At 41.7% G+C, this 21,060-nt stretch overlaps 2 protein-coding genes across 4 annotated transcripts in view; both read right to left on the bottom strand.

Annotated features, from left to right (window-relative positions):
* kctd8 (potassium channel tetramerization domain containing 8) overlaps positions 1–21,060 on the bottom strand; it is a 145,122-nt gene that overhangs the window by 49,596 nt on the left and 74,466 nt on the right. The window lies entirely within an intron of this gene.
* On the bottom strand, positions 9,808–12,638 carry LOC148840769 (uncharacterized). The gene is made up of 4 exons (XM_088911432.1): positions 12,596–12,638; positions 11,194–11,303; positions 10,993–11,106; positions 9,808–10,275 (listed from the first exon to the last, which is right to left on the bottom strand). The coding sequence occupies exons 1-4, from the start codon at positions 12,636–12,638 to the stop codon at positions 9,808–9,810; spliced, it is 735 nt and encodes a 244-aa protein (XP_088767558.1).

The following is a 21,060-nucleotide window of genomic DNA, read 5'->3' as shown; positions in this document are numbered from 1 at the left end:
AAATAATATTCAGTGCACATATTTTTTATTCAAAAACCAGAACAAATGAAAACTAATTATATCAGAGTATGTACTGTGTCATTCATTCAGTATGGCAGAATTCTTATTTTTGGGGAATTGGATTGCACTTCGCCATATTTGCCTATTAACTATTAGAATTTTCCTGCAATATCTGTTGAAGCTGGAACTATTTGAACAAATTTGAATATCTCTTGAATTGATGTGTGGGTGGGAGCACATTATAAAAAACAAAAGAGTAAAACTCTGAACAGATAAGTTGTGTTCCAAGGTAAAATGCTGACAGGATTGACACTTAGTAAGAAGGTTGCAGTTGATGTACCCGATGTTTAAGGGTATTAAAGTCAAAAAGCTAATCTGTTTTATGGATATGAAATGTTTCTGGGAGAAATTAACATGGAGTTTGCTGTATTTTACTGAGATGTGTTTTAAGGCTATGAATATGTTCCTATTGTAAACCCAAAATGTAACATAATGTGATTCACATTTTTCAGTGTATAAAAATGTGTTAAATGTGTTAAAAATGTATTAAAATAGCATTTTTAATGCTTCATGCTTACAATTTTTAAGTGGAATTACAAAATTGCACTTAAAAAATTCAAATGACATTCCAAACTTTTACTACAGTGCAAATATAGTTTAATGTTATTCTAACCATGAAAATCAAATTACATAAATGAATGTTTGAAGAAAAACTATACACAGCCTAAAATTTTTAAATGATTACCAAAAATTACCAACAATGGGAAGCAAAACTTTAGTTTATCTATACTTCACTAGTTTATAATTTATTAAACCAAGACAACAGTTTGGAATAAGTCACCATCAGGGCATGAATAAAAGGTCTTTAACCAATTAGTAAAATCATTATTTAATTATTCAATAAAGAATTACAATAGAAATGAAAATTAGACACTCAGATAACATAACCTGCCAATAAAAACAGTTAAACTGTAAAGTATACATACAATTACAGTGAATTACTTCCAATACCAATTATAAATACAGGCGTCTCTGCTATAACGTGATAGATACATTCCTGTAAAACCTCGCTTTATCCAAAATTGCACAATAAAAATAACAGGGCTTATGGGAAAAATAGGGTTAGGGGCAGCCCACTCAAAACTAACCAAAGCTTTACCAAATGTAATAATTATCCTAATAAAAATGTTAAAACATAAAGAAATATTACAGTAATTTTAGGATTTTACCTTGAAAAAAAGTTCACCACCTGAAATTCAGCAGCACGCTTCTTAGACACTTTCTTGTCACCTTGTTCACTCATATTTATTGCAATGCAGAAGATTTAGTGAAATAGCACAAAAATTGAAGAGCACCTCCCAATTAGCACTTCCAAAACAAAGCATGTGGGACAACTGAGCATCATGTGTATTCCTCTGCAGACCGCCGTGTTCACATAAACATGCCGGGGATGAAATCGCATATAAGCCAACATGAGTTTTGCGTTATACAGACATCTTTCCCCTATTTACTAATCGCGTATGAGCGAATTCACGTTTTGGAAAGTGTAATAGCTGAGATTATGGTATAATTATTATTATTTCAAATAGGTAGCTGCATCAGCATGCATAGGCTGCAAAGGAACAAGTAAAGGTTTATTCCATGCTGAAAACAGAAGAAAAGAAACACAACGTTTCGGCTGTGTACCCCTCTTCGGGTGCGTCTTCTTTATTGTTCTCTTGAAATAGCTTTTTTTGTCACAAATTAAAACTTATCTGAAAGCATCACTGATCTTTTCGGTGATTTCTTGCATCTCTACACAGAACACTGCATTTGACTGATAAATCGACCGATTATTATTCTGCATGCATACAAACAAATATAGCTCTGTTTCACTTCAATAGTCTACATTTGGAAAACTAAACCAGATTTGTTTCTTAACTATTGATCATTGATCAAGTCCTGGGACCTCAATTGCTGCCTGTCCTGTGGGCTCAGCTTAAAGTGACAATGTACTAGCTGAATTAAATTTAATGTAGCAAGCAGAATAATTTGTGTCCTCATGCTGCTTGTGTAATAACATTTTTCTTGTGAGATATGAAAGTGACAGATAAGCCATGGCTACCCTCATTGCCAGATATGAGCCCCATTTTAACATTTGTGATATGAGCTGTGGTGAGGAATCTACAAATCAGTAAAGAGCACATGCTTATCCTGGGTCTGCAAGAGGAATGAGACAGAATCAAAAAAGACAAAAGACAGCATCTGTAACCTGATGCAAAAGTATATGTCAAAAACTTTCAGATCTTGCAGATCCAACTGTAGATATCTGGCTCTGGCCTGGGGTCATTGATCTGGTCTCCTGACCTGACTTTAGAGAAGTTTAGAACGGACACCTGCTGTTGTACTTGACACCACAGAAATAGCTGAAAGGCGGGACAACATCAAGAATAGCCACTGGACCATAAGTGGAATGCGGACTCTTTAACTCCCATTCATGTTAATAAAATGGCTGGACTGGGACCATAAAAACCTCTGTAAAACTGTTGCATTTCAGGGCACTGTGGGAAATACACCTCGTGTGTGTCTCCTTCAGTGTTCTCCAGAAGTGGCCATTTTTTGTTACAATTAAACTCATCTCAACCTTCACTGGGCTGCAATGTGACTGCTTGCATCCCTACACAACTATAGCCACACAGGGCACCAGTCCGTTACTTTCACTATGGGCTCTCTTTTGATGAAAATTTAAATTAGTTTACTGACTTTACTTATGACATGAAATTAATGGATTTTGTTCATTATTTTTGTTACAGATGCAGTCATTCAAAATGCATGGTACAAACCCGTACAGCGGGCAACTATGCGTGCGCCACCGCGCCATACTGCGGCACCTGATTGGCTGGCAAAAATGACTGACAGGGGCACTCGTGGTGCATTGGTCGGTAATGCTAACTTTATTAGCTCCACCTGGTGGTTTTACAAGGTGATTCTGAATACTATTAACATGATCTAACTTGCATACAGTACAGCGCGGTAGACACGAAATGACACGTTATGATGCGACACTCCCACCGCATTGTACCGCAGCATACCCCGCTTGTTTTGAATGGCTGCATCTGTATAAGTCACGTTACTTACTCAAAACACTGAAGCTTACATCTCCTATGACTGGAAAACATTACTGGACATCAGAAACAACTGCAGGGATTTCACCTTTAGTTCGCTTGACCTGGATTACATCAGCTCGTCCATCTTCTACATTGCAGACCTGGAAGCCGCGAAGCTGCCTGACCATGAACGCTGGGAGAGGAGATGGCGCATGCGGTGAGAGCGCAAACCGAAATGCGGTAAGATAGCTGGGCTGCAGATAAGACTAAAAGAACAGCGGAACAGACCAACTATACCCAGTCTGCTCCTCACTAACATACAGTCCCTAGACAACAAACAGCCGCCTCTGGTAAAAATAAACGAGGAGGTCTGTGTATTTATGTCAACCAAGCATGGTGCAGAGATGCTACAGAAATCACGATCCACTGCTCACCCGATTTAGAATTTTTTATGGTAAAATGCCGACCCTTCTATTTACCTAGGGAATTCACATCAGTCATTATGACTGCTGTGTACATACCTCCTAACGCTAACGCTAAGGAAGCAGTCCAAACGCTAACCACAAAGCTATTAGTAAACAAGAATCAGCACACCCTGATGGTGTTTTTATTATTGCAGGCAATTTTAATCAGGGAAATCTAAAATCAGTCCTGCCTAGCTACCACCAACACTGTCACAATCGCTACTCCCCCTTTTAAGGAGACTCCAGCTCTTCCTTGTTTTCCCCCATTGCTTACACCTGTTCCTTATTCCAGCCCCTCTTTAGTTCCACCTTTAAAGCCAGACGCAGGCGTTTGCCCGAGGCTTCTCATTGAATCCCGTTTCGTGAGAGCCCGGGGTCCTGCTCCGTCATGGTTTTAGTTTCCTGTTCCTAATTCCCTGCCCCGCCGGTTCCGACCCGGTTCTTGTTTTTAGTTTGGATGGATCCCTGGGCTTGGACTCTGCCTCACGTATTGGATTTCCCCTTTGGATATATGCTTGGATTGTTCGCCCCGGACTCACTTCCACTGGACACCTGCTCACCTTGGACATGCCCCCCTGTCTCCAGACCCTCTCCTGCATGATATTTTCCCTATTGTTTTTTCACCTTCTGGATTGTGTCGTCTGCATAGGGCCCGGAAAGAACTGTTCTTGACAAACACGTTGACTGCCCCACCAGAGGAAACAACACACTAGACCATATTTATACTGACATACCTGGCGCTTACAAAGCAGTACCTTATCCCCCTTAAGGACAATCTGACCACATCTTCCTGTTCCTACTCCCATCCTACAGACGACTTCTCAAATGTACCAAGGCATCAGTTATAACTGTAAAAACATGGATCAAAGAGGCAGAATCAATGCTTCAGGACTGTTTGGAGTGCACAGACTGGAGTGTGTTAAAAAATGCAGCCTCCCACGGATCCCACACCGATATCGACTTGTATGCATCATCAGTCACCAGCTACATCAGTAAATGTGTTGATGATGTGACGAGTGTTAAAAAGATACTCAAACTCCCAAATCAAAAACCCTGGATGAACACCGAGATCCGCTCTCTGCTCAAAGCTCGTGATGCAGCCTTCAAATCTGGTAATGAGGAAGAATTGAGAGGGGCAAGGAAAAAATTAAGAGCTGGCATAAAATCTGCCAAGAAACACTACAAAACTCAGATAGAACACCACTACAATACCAGCGCTAACCCACGACGCATGTGGCAAGACATAAATATAATCGCAAGCTACAAGAACAAAACAAGCCCTGTAAGTGCTACTGACCCCTCCCTTCCAAACAAGCTTTACACATTCTATGCACGCTTTGAAGCTCATAACCCTGAACCAACCACCTGGACCACTGACTCCCCTGCCACCCCACCCCCCACGCTATCCAAGCTAGATGTCTGGAAATCACTAAGTACAGTGAACACACAAAAAGCTGCTGGACCTAATGGTATCCCTGGCCTGGTACTCAGAACAAGTGCCTGGCAGATAGCTGATGTCATAAAACAACTTGAAGACTGGTGCCGAACCAACAACATCAGCAAAACCAAAGAGCTGATCGTTAACTCCAGGAGACAAGGAAAAGTCCACTCCCCATCTACATCGAAGGGTCTACGGTAGAGATGGTGAATAACTTCAAATTCCTAGGTGTTCACATCTCTAAGGACCTCACACGGACACTCAACACCTCGAGCCTCATCAAGAAGGCACAACAGAGGCTGTAATTACTGAGAAGGCTGAAGAAAATACGCCTGCATCCACAGATCCTCACCAGCTTCTACAGATGTATAGTGGAGAGCATAATGACCAGCTGCATTACAGTCTGGTATGGCAACTGCACCACATCTGACCATAAGGCACTGCAGAGGGTGGTCAATACTGCCCAACACATCATCGGCAGTGCCTTACCATCCATCCAGGAAATACAACACCAGAAGTTTGAAAAAAGCCACCAAAATTATGTCTGACCCCACTCACCCCAGTCATAACTTGTTTGTCACCCTACCATCTGGCAGAAGGTTCCGGATGCTCCAGTCACACACAACTAGACTCCAAAATAGCTTCTTCCCAGAGCCATCAAGCTGGTGACGCCCCTACTCCCTCCCATCATACTGTGATCTCTCTTCACTTCTTTCTGTACCCACAATGACTGTACTCCAACACCACTACATACACGTCAACTAAACGTAAGCCAAAATTGTACTTAAAACTGTACTAATTGTAATATTTATTAATCACCGTATTATTTTTGCACTGTTCCCCGAATTACTTTTGCACTGGTTTTGTCCTTTTGTTGTTTCTCTGCATATCTGCACAGTTTTTGATTACACTGTTATTGTTATTACACTGTTATTTTTATTGTGTTACTGTCTATTGTCTTGTCTTCTGTTCTATTTATATACTGCACCTGAGAGACTAATGAGAAACACTTTTCACTATACTATGCACCTATGTAAGTATAATGACAAATAAAGTTGAATTAACACGTAAATGCACCTGCTACAAAAATAATGATCATTTAGTCACAGTATGCTGAGAATATAAATATGCATTTTTATTCTGTTGGATTCTTAATCCAAATACCTTAAGGCTGTTAGGATTTGGAATATGAACTTGAATGTCAAGATGAAAAAACTTCCTGGGTCAAAATAATATTTTTGGGGCAATATAAATTTGACAAAAAATTCAAACCTATGGAAAATTGAAAATGTATATACCAATACCAAAATTTTCTTCAAACAATTACTTGGCCTCTCATGTATGGTTCATAAGAAGCTATTCCCTTGTATCTCATGAATGCTTTCTCCAGAGAGTGTTATTGGCATCTTTTTTAGACCTTTTGGACCCATGGTGGGAAATGAGTCCTAAGTCCTAAGCCTAGAGTCCTAAGGCTGATGCAGTCAAATCCTTATTGCAAGTGCATCCATTGAAGTGGTTTAATACTTGCTCAGGAGAGTGTCTCTGGGGTGCATATTTAAAGCTGTTGCCACTGATAGTATGGTAGGATGGGAGAGAATGTTATCATGTTGTCCTGTTTTGCTCCTAATTTGTTCTTAAAAACTTAAGCTAATAAAAACAGGTTACAAAAATCAACAGTAGAGAAGTAGAGAATGCAGACAAGAAAAATACAGGTATTCACACAAGATAGCAAGAGTTAGATCTGTTGAATCATTGTACTCTATAAAACGAACACAAGTCTAAAAGATACAGTTAGACCTGGGAGCATATTAATATTTCTATTAGGGCTGTAGAGAAGCAGATTGGTCCCCCCAAAGGTTAAAAGGGAAAAGCAACTTATCTTTTCCTATTGGTTAAAGTTAAAAGGTTGATATACAGCACAGCACTCCATTCACCTAAAGGTAGATACTGTATACAGGGAATCTGGTGAGGCAAAGCAGGTTACAGACCAAGTCAAGGTGGTAATGTCTGGTCTTATTTCCATTTTCAGAATTCCTCAGGTTTATTGTTACAGCAAATTTTATCACTTATAAATTGGTAAACATTTTGGAAACAGTTATGTTCTTAGTCTTTCAGGGTTTTTGGCAGTTGCTGTATCAGTAAGAGAGTGTTTGATTGATGGTTACATGGGTTGCCATGGTGAGAGGAGTTATTGAGTAATGGAGTGAGTATAACATACTTTCAGTAACACAGCATTCACTAATTTAAAAAATGTTATTTAATAGACACCTTACATCTTTTTCTGTATACAACACAAGCTGAAGCTTTTCTACTTAATCTTCTTACCTTCCAGACTGCAACCTCAGCTACTCTGATTTCCTGTAACAACTCACCAGGGAACTATCATAACGTTATGGATATACAACACTTGCGAGGTTTTGTATTGTGGGTTTCCTCACAGACTCTCTGAAAGCCAGTCACTGATGCTAAAGCTGGCTGTGCTATATTGTATCATCTTTAGTAGCTGAGGGAGAGAATTGAAGCTGTTCAGTTTTCTACTGACAAAGAAATTAAAAAGCCTGATGTTTTTGAGATGGCACAGTGCCGGAACCAAGACAATATCAGCAAGCCTGAGAATGGTAAAAAATGTGTTTAAATCCTGTGTGGTTGTATTATAGTATAGGAGCCAACAACCTGAATCTTGCTAGCTTGCCAGCAGGTGCTGAATGAGATTATCCTACTTTTTTAATAAAACTTTGAATAAAATAATGATTGGTGGCTACAACTAGGCCCTTTGAATTAGAAAGAACACACAGGATTGTTAATGTTTCTGGCAGCGAGAGGCAAAGGCCTTCGACTTATCTATGTAAACCACTTCATTATGCTCACTGTGAAATGTAGAAATTTTTTCAGATCTATTTGAAATCCCTTTTTCATCATGGAATAAGGAACATCCTGCTTTATCCAACCATGTTGGACTCAACCAGTTGGATTCATTCAAGGAATGCATTTTGGAATTGCTTTGTGTAGTAGGTCATTTAATTCAGTGAAATGGGGCAATCGATGAACTGTTCTGAAATTATTAAGGAGTTAGGCACTTTTTTTACTATGTCTATTTCTTGTATTATTTTTTGTACTGTACATTATAACATTGCACTGTGTGACTGAACTGTATAATTTTGCCTTTGGTTGTGTGATTACATGTTGTTTATAAAACCTGATACATTCCTGGTCCTAAACCACAGAAGCTACAATTCTTTTGGTTTTGCTGTCAAGGTCATTGTAGGGTTGTGGTCAGTTGTTTTTTTCAGTTAGTCAGACTTCTGGAGTTAAATCTGTTTGTGTTTTACATAGAATTATTAATTATTATCTTGTATTTAAACTTTTAGAAACTCAAAATTACATTATTACGAAGCGATTTACCTTCGCTTTACATTTGATCACAAGCTAACTGCAGAATATACTTATTTCTTGATTTATCGCTTGTTACTGATATATTTTGTGCTACATGTACCAAGCTCCAAGGGGATTGTCTTTCCCTGCCACTATTAAATGTCCCTTATGATGACTTACTGTATGTTATATCCTGAAACATGAACATCTTGAATTCACCCATTAAAGGTGCTAAATGCTTAGATTTAATTGTACTGTAAAAAGGGCCAAATGTATTTTCTTAAGGAAATGAAATTCAACTTTGCTGATGTGCATAGAATTCAAAATAAACATTTTATTTATTGAGCAAGTCTAGAGAAGATCTGAATCTTTTAACCTTGAACAAAGACAAGATACCTGAGAGCTTCTTTCAAGAAAAGGCTGGATGAGATAAATCCTCATGTAGTGTGCTCTCACGAGGCAGCAGTTCTGTAGGGGTTTGGGCATTTACTGGGACAATTATTAATTGTGGCAGTAAATCACAAAATGATTCTTTTAATGGTCTTAGAATCCAACCATGCGGTATAACTCAAAACAACACACACACACAGGTACTAATACACGAGAGTAGTAGTATAAAGCGACACCTTTCGTCAAACTTTTGACAGGTACCACGCCCCCTTTTCCAGCCAATGGGAGTCAGCGGTGGTTGGCTGTCCCGCCCCCTTGCCAGCCAATGGCGTGTTGTTATTTGTGCATGTCCCGCCCCCTCAGGAGCCAATGGTGTGTCGTTAAGAGTAGGAACTCCCGCCTTCTCCCCCGGCCGGTCGGTCCGGGGCCTCAGGGTCCCAAAGCCCCAAGGCGGCGCATCCCTCGCTTTAGGTGTGTGAAAGTGTGTATTGGTTTGGAAGGGGACCATGTCTGCAGCGGGGTTGAGTGCGCTCTATTATAACCCTAGGAAATCGGGTAGTTACGGCGGCGTGGGGAGCCTGGTGCGGGCCGCGAGATCCCGGGGTGTGAGCGGCACCAGCCGCGGCCGGGTGGCCGAGTGGTTGTCCGGCCAGGCTGTTTATACGCTGCACAAGCCGTATCTCAAAAGCAGCAGGGTTGTAAGCACACACACACACACTGACTGCGTAAAGTCTCACGGAAAGAACTCGCAGGACAAACACCATGTGAAATGTGAACTGCTTTATTTCAACAGGGGGTTTTCAAACACAGAAACAGCACAGCATCACTTTTTACACAAGTTACAGACTCCAGTTTGCAAGTATGTGAAATGTGAACCGCTTTATTTCAACAGGGGGTTTTCAAACACAGAAACAGCGCAGCATCACTTTTTACACAAGTTACAGACTCCAGTTTGCAAGTATGTGAAATGTGAACCGCTTTATTTCAACAGTGGGTGTTTCAAACACTGAAACAACGCAGCACACACGCGTTACCAGCTCCTGTTTGCATTCAATAATTAAATGTTGGTGCGGAAAATTAGTTCGGTACGCGTAACCACCACCCCAACATTGCTGAGAAACTTCGAGGCATCTGAAAAAGCATTCATAACCCCCTTCTGCTCCCCATGTCTAAAGCCATGCGAACCACACTGGGCGATCCGATCTAGCAGAGCAAAAACATTTGCCTGCGTAATCAGCGGGATGGTGTTACCACAGGTTCTGTGCAAAACATGCTGTATTTTGGAATACACACTGTAGGACCCCCCAGGCTTCCGTTTCTGATCTGAAAACATCAGATCTGCAATAATTTCACTCAAGTTCTTGACATACACATCTACCTCTTTAACAACTTTAAGGACATTAGCATTCGACTCTTTGTTTTGCATATCAAGCTTTGTAGAGAGAAGTGTGTAAAGCACTCTTAGTAAGAATTCAGACGTATACATTCGAAATTCTTCATTCTTCGGACGATGGCACACCCGGGTCTGTAAAACAGAGTGAAATCTGTATTCACATTTTACATAGATCTTTTTTTTTGCGTCTGTAAAAATAAGAATAGTGTTTCTTTTGCAACGCATCAAAAGTCACGTCTACTAATTTTTCATCCAGCTGTTCAAGTGTGGTGTGTACATGCTCATATGGGGAGCGGTCCTCAATTATATTTTTCAGCAACTGTTTTATGCCCCGCTCAGTGTCATTTGTAATGGTGTACGAACCCAGACACCTGGCGGTGTACAGAACAGCTGATAAAATTCGGGCTAAACTGACTTATAAATTTCTAAAGCGGCAAACGTCACATCTTCAAACCCATCTGTGTAGCCGACAGACAGGCATGTGTGACCCCGCTGCCCGGGATGGTCAATCAAACAGGCCGGGCAGTCATCAACCAGGACCCCCTTTAAACAGTGTTTGAAGATGCAATAAACTACTGCTTTCACAATCTGGGGCATAACATCGGGCTCATTAGGGACATCGTTAGCTAAACCTGGTTGGGCATCAGCTTTATTAACATTTGGCCGAACACAGAAGCATAGACACGAAACATTCAGTTGTGCCGGTAGGCTGAAGATTGACCCGTCCACATTCTCTTTATTCTATTAAAGGAAAAAGAAAAGGAAGGCTTAACAAAATAGATATGCTTTGTACCTAAAATATCGAGCATTTAATGCACTTTTGAGCTAAGGTTTTTCGTTAATATTTACCATTTGTAGCGTGGTATCATCGCTAGCACCCGGCAGTTCTTCAACATCTGGTACCCCAGCTGAACTCACACCCCCGCCGCTGTTACAGGGTGCAGAGGGTGGGGTCGGGTTTTGCTAAAAAGAAGACCATGTATTAAAATGACATACGCTAAGCACCGATACAACAATTCCACGATCAGAAAAAAGATTTTAGCCGCCTACCTCTTCACTTTGTAGAGTAGCGGACCCCGTTGTTTCTCCACACAAAGAAGCCATCTTCGCAGCTCCCAACAAGGGGCGGTGTCTGACAGCTCCAGGGACGAGCTGCGACCCTGTCAGACCGGAGCGTTTAAGAATATGTGCCAATGGTGTAACCACGCCTACATAACAAGACATTTTTCAATTGGTTGTGATGCTTTAAAACGACCCCCCCCCCCCATTGTTTTATCGAGAGCGAAAAGTATTCACTTATCAGTTTATAAGTTTTAAACTTTAAAAGTATTAACACACAACGCAAACACAAATGATGTGTTTGCCCAGAAAAAAAATTTTAAACACGCGGGCTTGGTCTTAAAGTTTTTAAAATAATGTAATAAGACACAGTTTATTTTTAATAACACATTCGCGACAGCTTTTTCGAAAGTTTGAGATAAATTTCCACACAGCGCAAGCGTAAAAGTCTTTAAGGTATTAACAGGCAACAAATGATGGGGTGTTGTTCTTCATACTTTAACGGATTGGTCTTAAAGTTTTAAAATCACGTAGTAAAGATAATTTGAGATGTTTTGCGGTGTGGCGTTTAGTTAAAGGCTCTGGAATGCAGAGTGGGGGAGGGGGGCTAAAATTGACCCCAGGGAAAGTTTACAAACATTTTAAATTCATGTAAAGTTTTCTAATTTACAAGCACCACATGTATTTCACGCAAAAATGTTCTTAACATCACATCGCGAAAAATAAAACCTCAAAACGTCAAGCTTGGTTTGTGAACATGGCCCTATAAAGAACAGATACATTTTCTTATAGCATTAATAAAAAACATTTTGCTTGATAATATTCTTAGCAGTCTGTTGGTGAATCAAACACAGACACTGCGGCACATTTTCACCATGTTTTAACAGCTATGAAATTTAGACACCATTGTATGTCTTAAAATAATATAGATTTTAACATTATAACGGTCTAAAACGTTTTCTAAAATGTTTCTTAAAATAATTTCTACAGACCAGTAAGTGCACCCCCAACGATACCTAAGATTAATGGTTTTATGGGGGGCCATGTGTGTTTCTTAGAAGAGAAAGTTTATCGGTTTGGGTATAAGTACTAGCGGTTTAACAGGCAAAGTTTTGGCTGGATTCCAATTCTTACAGTCTCACGTTATCGCCTAACTCGTCAGAATGGATCACGCCGATCAATTACAACAGTCTGAAGATAGTCTATTTACAGACTTAACACTGTTTGACTTGATAGACGAAGACGAGGACTCCACGAATTTCAGCGGTATGTATATCTGGCTTATTGTGAGACAATTACAACATCACGGTGCATGTCTCATGTTAGCTATAGTTACAAAATGTTGTATAATATTTGTATACTAGGCAATATTGAATTATTATAATGGAATTACCAGGGAGTTGTTCCGTAATGTGGTCGTGACTGTGTGTATCCATTCATTTCCATTAGCCCCGAAAACCACAGCTGTAAAAAGACCAGTTACGGCGCAACCCAACACTGGTGAGTAATTACGACAATGTTTTGAATAACGCTTTACAACGATGTGAGTCTTAAAGACACAGGGGTACTTTCTCCAAACCAATACACGTATGTGTCTATTCCGCAGACGCGGGCGAAGGGACAAGTTCCTACACATTTAAAAAACCTCGTTTGGGGTTTACAATACCACCGCAAAACCTTGTGGAGATACATGCAGATGTTCACGTCATACCAGAGGGTGCGGAGCATATTATCAGAGCGCCTGGGAGAAGAGGTCGTTATTATATAAAACATTCTTTTAGCATGGCCATTTAAACGTGTCTATAATAAAAATCCCCACCGTTTTTCTATTTTTTGGTAATTTGCGGTGTTGAGTTCTTTCACTAATGGTATTTTCCCTCTCCATGCAGACCCCGGACCTTCAAAAAATAAACTGCGACGAGCCAACACGTTAACTGGGTGCAGTCCAGAGAATATTGGATGAACTTTCTCCAAACATCGGGGCGAATGATTTTGTACAGCTGCGTTTGACTGCGGGTGGTTTTAACAAACCCTTGTTCTCACGCAGGAGACAACCCGGAGAATTAAATGCTGCCGATTTTTTAAGCCACATCTCAGACCTCTTACAGAGCCACACAGAGGTTCTCACTGATGACAGCCTCTGATTAGTGGTGACGATAGTTAGGAATATGCAGGGGGGTGCCCGTTCTGTACAGCTGGGTAATTGCTCAGAAAAAAGCGCACCTTATCGACTTACATTACACGGGCGGTAATCTGTGTTTCGCCAGGATAGTGTACGGTTTGTTGAATGAAGGTTGTACCGATGGGGAAATGTTACAGGGCGCTAAATGAATGCACAAAGAGTTGGGTTTTCCAGAGAATCGGAAAATTAGTTTGTCAGACATTACCGCTTTTGAAAAACATTTAAAGGTGGTCATTAAAATTTTGTACCACAACCAGGGTGATTGGAAATATTTTACAACGGGGCCCACACCACCAAATTCTAAAATACTTTTTGTTCTACTGCATGAAGAGCATTTTTACGGGGTTTTAAATATTAAAGTTTTTGTGGGGGCGGCGTATTTTTGCACTAACTGCCATGCGGCGTATAGCCACAGGAACGCACACGCCTGTGTTAAAGCATGTAAAACCTGTTTAGATCCCCAGTGTTGCGAAATTGATGCAGAAATTCAGAATTGCCTGGCCTGTAAGGTCTTTTGTCGTAGCTCTCAGTGTTTGGCGAGACACTTTCGGAATGCGGCGACGGGTGTTAGTAAGTGTGAGCGCAGGGTCTTTTGTGAGAAATGTGGGGTATATAACCTCGCAAGTCACAAATGTAAAGAGAAACTGTTCTCGCGTTGTAACAACGTGATCGACACCCCTGACACACATTTGTGCTACATACCGCCTTTGGACAAACCCAAAATTTCAAACAAGTACATTTTTTTCGACTTTGAATGCATGCAAGAAATGGGGACACACATACCAAATTATGTCCACTCCCTTCATATTGACAATAAACGAAGCTGGGAATTTTATGGTGAAACTTGTCTAAAGGATTTTGTGTGTAAATTTATCGATAGACGTTTCAAAAACCATACGTTCATATCGCACAATGGCAAGGGATATTACAATTACCTAGTGATCAGACAGTTGTTAGCTGAAAAGATGGACGTTGAACTAATTAATCAGGGTGGTAAGATAATGTGTATGATCGTAAAAGCTCTGAACATCAGATTTATAGATTCTTTAAACTTTCTACCTATGAAATTAAGCAAACTGCCAGCCGCCATGGGGTTCCCCGGGGGTAAGGGTCATTTTCCACACTTGATGAACACTTCAGAAAACCAAAATTATGTCGGACTGATGCCGCTGCCAGAACTTTACGGCATTAACTACATGCTGCCGAACGAGAAAGCCGAGTTTTTGGTTTGGTATGAAGAATGCAGGGGAAGTGTGTTTAACTTACAGAGAGAGTTGAAACGTTACTGCCAGTTGGATGTGGCAATTCTAAGAGAAGGCTGTATCAGGTTTTGGGACGAGGTCATGAATATGACCAGACAGACACGCGTGACTGAGTCAGGGGCCGCCTGCGTTGTGTGCATCGATCCCTTTCAGTTTGTGACCATCGCTAGTGTCTGCATGGCCATGTTCAGACTTATGTTTTTACAGGAAGAGACGATTGCGTTGCTACCCCATGACAATTACCACCGCCAGCAAAAACGATTTTCTACACCCAGCATTCAATGGCTTATGTACATCGAACACACAGAGCCCGTTAAAATCCAACACACGTTAACCACGGCCAGTGAGTTCAAGGTTGGCCCATATTTTCTGGATGGTTATGCTGTAATTGACGGAGTGCCGACAGCCTTTGAGTTCAACGGTTGCTTTTTTCACGGTTGTAGCGTTTGTTATTGTGAAAACGATTTTAATCCGCTGACAAACACTACTTTTGGCTGGTTGTACAGAAAGACGATGGTTAAAATTAATTTTCTCAAAATGAGAGGTTTTAACGTCTGTGTTTTGTGGGAGCACTAGTTCAGAGACATGCTTGTTGAAAATGGGGACTTGGGTAAATTTCTAACAGCTGCGCAGTTACCAGAGCCTCTGCAACCGCGCGAGTCGTTTTTGGAGGGGAGAACAAATGCGATTTGTTTGCATTACACAGCGCAGCCCAGTAAAAAAATTCATTACTATGATTTCACCAGTCTGTATCCGTTTGTGAACAAAACTAAAAAATACCCACTGGGGCACCCCCGAATAATATATAACTTTGGAGATTTAAAACGGTATTTCGGTTTAGCGAAGGTGAAAGTTTACCCACCCAGACGTTTGTACTTTCCAGTTCTTCCAACCAAAATTGACAAAAAAATGTTTTTCACACTGTGTCGTACGTGTGCTGAAACAAAACAGACCACCCTCTGTAAGCACAGTGATGAAGATTGCGCCTTGACTGGTGTCTGGTGCACCCCTGAATTACAGATGGCCTTAGATCTGGGGTATAGAGTGTGTAAAATTTATGAAATTTGGCATTTCGAAAAGGCCTCACACAATCTTTTTACCGACTACATCAAACTGCATCTGAAAGGGAAACAGGAAGCTTCGTGGTTTCCAGAGTCGTGTACAGATGTCGCGAAACAACAAAGATATATCAGCGAATATTATGAAAAAGAGGGTGTCCGGCTGGACCCCTGCAACATTAAAAAGAATCTGGCCAAAAGACAGCTTTCAAAAATTGCCTTGAACAGTTTGTGGGGGAAGTATGGACAAAGAGACAATTTACCACAGACCACCGTTGTGAGAAACCCCGATGAATTGTTCAGGTACTTATTTACACCATATCATGAGGTGTCAGCCTGTGAGTTTATCGATGAAAACACAGCCTGTGTTACGTGGAGACACACTAAACACCACTATACAGGCCATTCAAACACTAACATTTTCATCGCTAGCTTTACAACCGCCTATGCCCGCTTGGAGTTATACAATCTGCTAAATGCTTTGCAAGGCCGCTGTCTGTACCACGACACAGATTCCGTTATCTTTGCGAGCCAGGAGGGTGAGTGGAATCCGGAACTGGGTGACTACTTGGGTGAGCTGACCAGAGAAATCGCTGCTGGACAACACATCACCAAGCTTGTATCAACAGGACCCAAGTCGTACGGGTACAAACTGTATGGAGGGAAAGCCTGTTTAAAGGTAAAAGGCATTACGCTCAATGTGAACAATTGTGAAAAAGTTAACTTTGAGAGTCTGCGGGACTTGGTTTTTGACTATGGCGTTAACCCTTATGCAGAGTGCCGGGAATTTAAACACATTTCTATTCAACAGCCGATGATCGTGCGTGTTAAAAAGGATTGGCGCATTGAGACCCGGACCTTAAAGAAAACCCAGAAGGTGGTGTACGACAAGCGGGTGCTGCAAGAAAATTTGACATCGTTGCCCTACGGATATTAACACGATGGATGTCAGGTTAAAACACCCTTTTTCATGCATTTTGTCCGGACCCTCGAATTGTGGTAAAAGTTATTTTATAAAACAGCTCTTGGAGAACGGTGATACCGTTATGACTCATAAACCCGAATACATAGTCTGGTGTTACAGCTGCTGGCAACCTCTATACGCTGAGTTGCTTGTGAAATTTCCATACATTCAGTTTATAGAAGGACTACCGACGTCATTTTCCGACGACTAGCTACTGGCACCGGGTAGAGTAAATTTGATTATAGTTGATGATTTGATGGAGTCTGCGTGTGAAAATAATGAGATAGAAAAAGCTTTTACCAAATACGTACACCACCGAAACCTCAGCATCATGTATATCGTCCAAAATGTGTTTTGTCAAGGCCGGAAAAGTAGAACCATCGCATTAAATACAAAGTACATGGTGCTGTTTAAAAACCCTAGAGATAAACTACAGATTACAACCCTGTCCCGGCAGATGTACCCCGGTAAAGCCACATTTTTTTTGGAAGCGTTCGATGACGCTACTAAAAAACCTTTCGGTTACTTGTTGGTAGATTTAAATGCCGACACCCCAGATGACTATCGCTTGTGAACAGGTCTTTCCCCCCCAGATGTACCCACGGCTTATGTATTTAAAAAATCTAAAAGTCGGTGATCTCGCAACCACAGACTCAGTCGAAAAAACACGTTCGGGGCGTCGTCATGTCTTCACACGTTCGGAGAAACCTGACTCTCTTACATTTTCTGGTAAAAGCCGCCCCCAAGCAGCGGAAAGCTATTCTCTGCGGGGCTACAAATGATCTTGTACAAGCCATAGCTGAAATCGCCTTGAATACCTTGAAAGGGAACATACCGTTATCTGCTAAGCAGTTTGGGACCCTGAAGAGAAAGCGTAAGCTTATAAAGACTTTGAGTCGAAAGGGTCTTTCTCTTAAAAGTAAGAGACTCTTGGTGAACCAGTCCGGTGGTTTTATCGGGACCCTGTTGAGTATTGCAGTACCACTGATTACGGGGCTTCTACAACGTCAATAATGGAGCACGCTGAAAAAATGTACCTGGTACCTCAGAAACAGCTCGATCGACTCCGAGAGCGGTCTGGGTTCGAAAGCGATGTAAGAAAAATAACAGCCCGTCGGTTGGATGATGAAATGCGTGACATTCTTCAGAACTCGCATCTGGCCGAATATGAAAAAGTGAAATTGTACAGCCAGGTGTTACAACGGTATTTGACATTAGTATGCCAGGAGACTTCCGAAAAGGGGACTTTAACTACTGTACTACTGGAAAATGCATCCACCGAACTATCACGCACGTTAGCACAACCGCTGTCATCGAGCGACGCTGACTTTGGGTATATTTTGGACAGCGTGTCTCAGCGGTTCTGGAGGAAAGCCGAGATATTGTTAAAGACCATGGCCCGCAATGAACCATTAATAGCCTGGAATGAAAAAGGGGAATTTGTGTACAAGGGGGCACCCGTTGAGGGCTCTCACATGATTGATCTTGTCAGGGCTCTCACGCAGCAGCAAGCAGTTGTGGTCGGTAATAAGCCAAAAGGTTGGGATTTGTTCATGGAGGCTATGGCAGAAATCAACGTGCCGGGCACCTTGCTAGCCAACGCTGGTAACTGAGAGCTACTTGAAAAACTCAAGGCTGCCCCGTTGGGGTGTGCAGCGTCGGTCAAAACTTTAAAACAACCGGTAGAGTTGTCGACAGTCGACCCAGTGTCTAAGATAACTGCTGAAAGGAGACGATCATTAATACCTAGACCCACATGGTTGTCTTTGTAACATTTTTTCTCTGGGTATGTGTTATTGTGATAAATGACTTGAAATGTATATTAAAAAGCGTGCGCAATATAGTTAAAAATGTTTGTAAGAAAATGGCTTGGCTGTAACATGTATTAAAAAAAGCTTGAGTGCTATAACAGCGAATGTATAATAAAAATGTAGTAGTTCAGGTGGGTAGCTGCATCAGCATGCGTAGGCTGCAAAGGAACAAGTAATAGGTTTATTCCATGCTGAAAAAAAGAAGAAAGAGAACACAACGTTTCGGCCGTGGAGCCTTCTTCAGGTGTTCTTCAGGTGCCACACCTGAAGAAGGCTCCACGGCCGAAACGTTGTGTTCTCTTTCTTCTTTTTTTTCAGCATGGAATAAACCTATTACTTGTATAATAAAAATATTGTGTTGATTTTAATTCATGTTTTGTGTTCTTTTTAAATAATAACCACACAGACGTCGAAATGGTTCGATATCATTTTTATTTTAGATGGTCGATTAACATTTATGACATGTTTTAAATTGTCGTAAACACCCGCATAATTGAACATTTGTATTTTCAAAGGGCTTAAAAGGGTACAGGGGTCTCCGTCTCACACGACGTCAGTTTTTTAGAAACATTTCCACCATGCGGTCATTCTGGATTGCATTCGTAGAATATTGTTCTAAAATGTTTCTAAAGATAAACCTTTACATCTATGGTATAGAAAAAAGACGCAATGTAGACCGCAGGTCAGTGCAAAAGAATCTTGCAATTGTCTGTTGTTGTAAAATATGGAATTAGCATTTCTGTTTAAGAAATCAATAATGTTCTTGGGAAAGAAAAAGGCTTCGGGTGAAAATCCGTAGGAGTCGAAAAATTCTGCGCCCTCGTCGTCGGGTAAGTAAATAGCAAGCCAGTGTTCACCGGGGCGGTCGTGTGGGTGAGAATTAACTATTAAACACAACGGGCGCCGTGCCAGTCTCTCGCGTGGTAGGGCTTCACTGGGGAACACGCCTAGAAAACTGTCTCGGGTGTAGCGGTCTCAGGTTAGAATGTCTTCCAGCTGTTTGGTGTTCATCTTTATGTGCAGGTTGTGTGGCCTCCTGTGCTTTTTAGCTGAAGTCGTAAATGACTTGACGTCTCATATCCAGCTCTATCACGTTGTCGAACAGCGCGTACACAACCATGTTAACTGTAGTGGGTAGCGGTAGCGCGAAGCGTATTTCAGCTCTCAGATTACCCATTTTGATAAGTGAATAATGCCCTGTGCACTCGTCGTCGGGGCTGAGGTTGAAAGTGAACAATGTGTAACCGCGCGCGTACTCCTCACGGTCCACCAGAAGTGGTTTGTCTTTCAGACGCTTCCCGGCTGTTTCCACCAGATTAAAATATTCACGGACGCAATTCTGGAAGTCTGGTTGAAGGGGTTTAGTGGGGATTTGTTCACTGTCCGCGTAGAGAGCCAGAAAGTTAACGTTGTAGTGTTTAAAATTGAAGGGGTGTTGGGTTAAACTGCCGCTGAATGCTGCGTTGTCCACAAACCCCAAAATGACCACTTTGGGTAACTGTCCGAGAAAGAGGTTTTCTTGGTTACACACACGGCTCCCTGCAGGCAGGCTGAAGACTTTCATCTGTACGCGGTCTATGGGGTATTTAGCGTTGGCCGTCAGGAGTGCTTTGGCGTGTCCCAGTCTGACCCCGGGTGACACTCTGACTCTTTTCACAAACAAAGATGCAGAGAGTATGCTCAGTTTGTGTTCTCCGGCGTTGTTCATTAAGCAGAAAGCATCTCTGTTGCGCGTGAGTTTTATTTTCAGGTCTACGCCATTCAGTAGTAGTTTGTCCTGAAAAAACAGGTCTGCGTGAATGTGACCCAGGAGCTCACGGTTTCGGCTTTGCGTCGTGTATGATGCTCTTTTTCGGAACCCCTGATTGGGACCATCCAAAATTGTGGACTCGTGTTCCCCGGCTGTGTCTTTGTAAAAGAGCCCTGTTGAATACTGCGTCTTCAGCGTCTCTTTACTGTAGTTCAGGACAGACTCTATAAAGGCTCTGTAAGGATAGCAGTTGTTGTTCTGGCTGATCAATCGGTCTCCTACGGTGATGTCAACCTGGCTGAAGATGGCAGCGATGGGGTAATTCACCAGACACACACGTTGCCGACTACGTCTTTGGCGATGTTTTTAGCCGCTGATGCCATGTGCGGCTTAGCTATTTCAAACCCACGTTTCAGAAAAGGCACGGCTTTTCTAAATAGCGCTCTGAAAATACCCCCGATACCAGCGCCGTACTGAACCGGTAGCCCTGAAAATCCTGGTAATCCATAACCAGCCTGTTGTTTGTAGTAGTGCGTATACAAAGAAGGATCCCCGTAGCGCTTGATGACCGTCATCATTTTAGATGTTTATCGTTTTCACAGGTCTGAAATGCAGCTTGACGATGACCTTTCCAAATGCAAATGACACGTGTTCGTTTTGATCAGTCTTTATTTCAATAGTGATGTTGTTAAAATGGTCGATGCTCACCGGTACGTAATGGGGTTTGTCATACAATACTGTGACGAATTCACCATCCACGCCTCAGAAGGGCACACAACGCAAAAGCGGTGCGTAGACGTCGCCTATTATCTGGTGTTCTATGATATCGGT

Source organism: Atractosteus spatula, chromosome 1, assembly GCF_055471065.1.
Source record: "Atractosteus spatula isolate fAtrSpa1 chromosome 1, fAtrSpa1.hap1, whole genome shotgun sequence".
Classification (NCBI taxonomy): domain Eukaryota; kingdom Metazoa; phylum Chordata; class Actinopteri; order Semionotiformes; family Lepisosteidae; genus Atractosteus; species Atractosteus spatula.
Note: the sequence above shows the minus strand (reverse complement) of the source record. Positions and strands in the feature narration are given on the sequence as shown.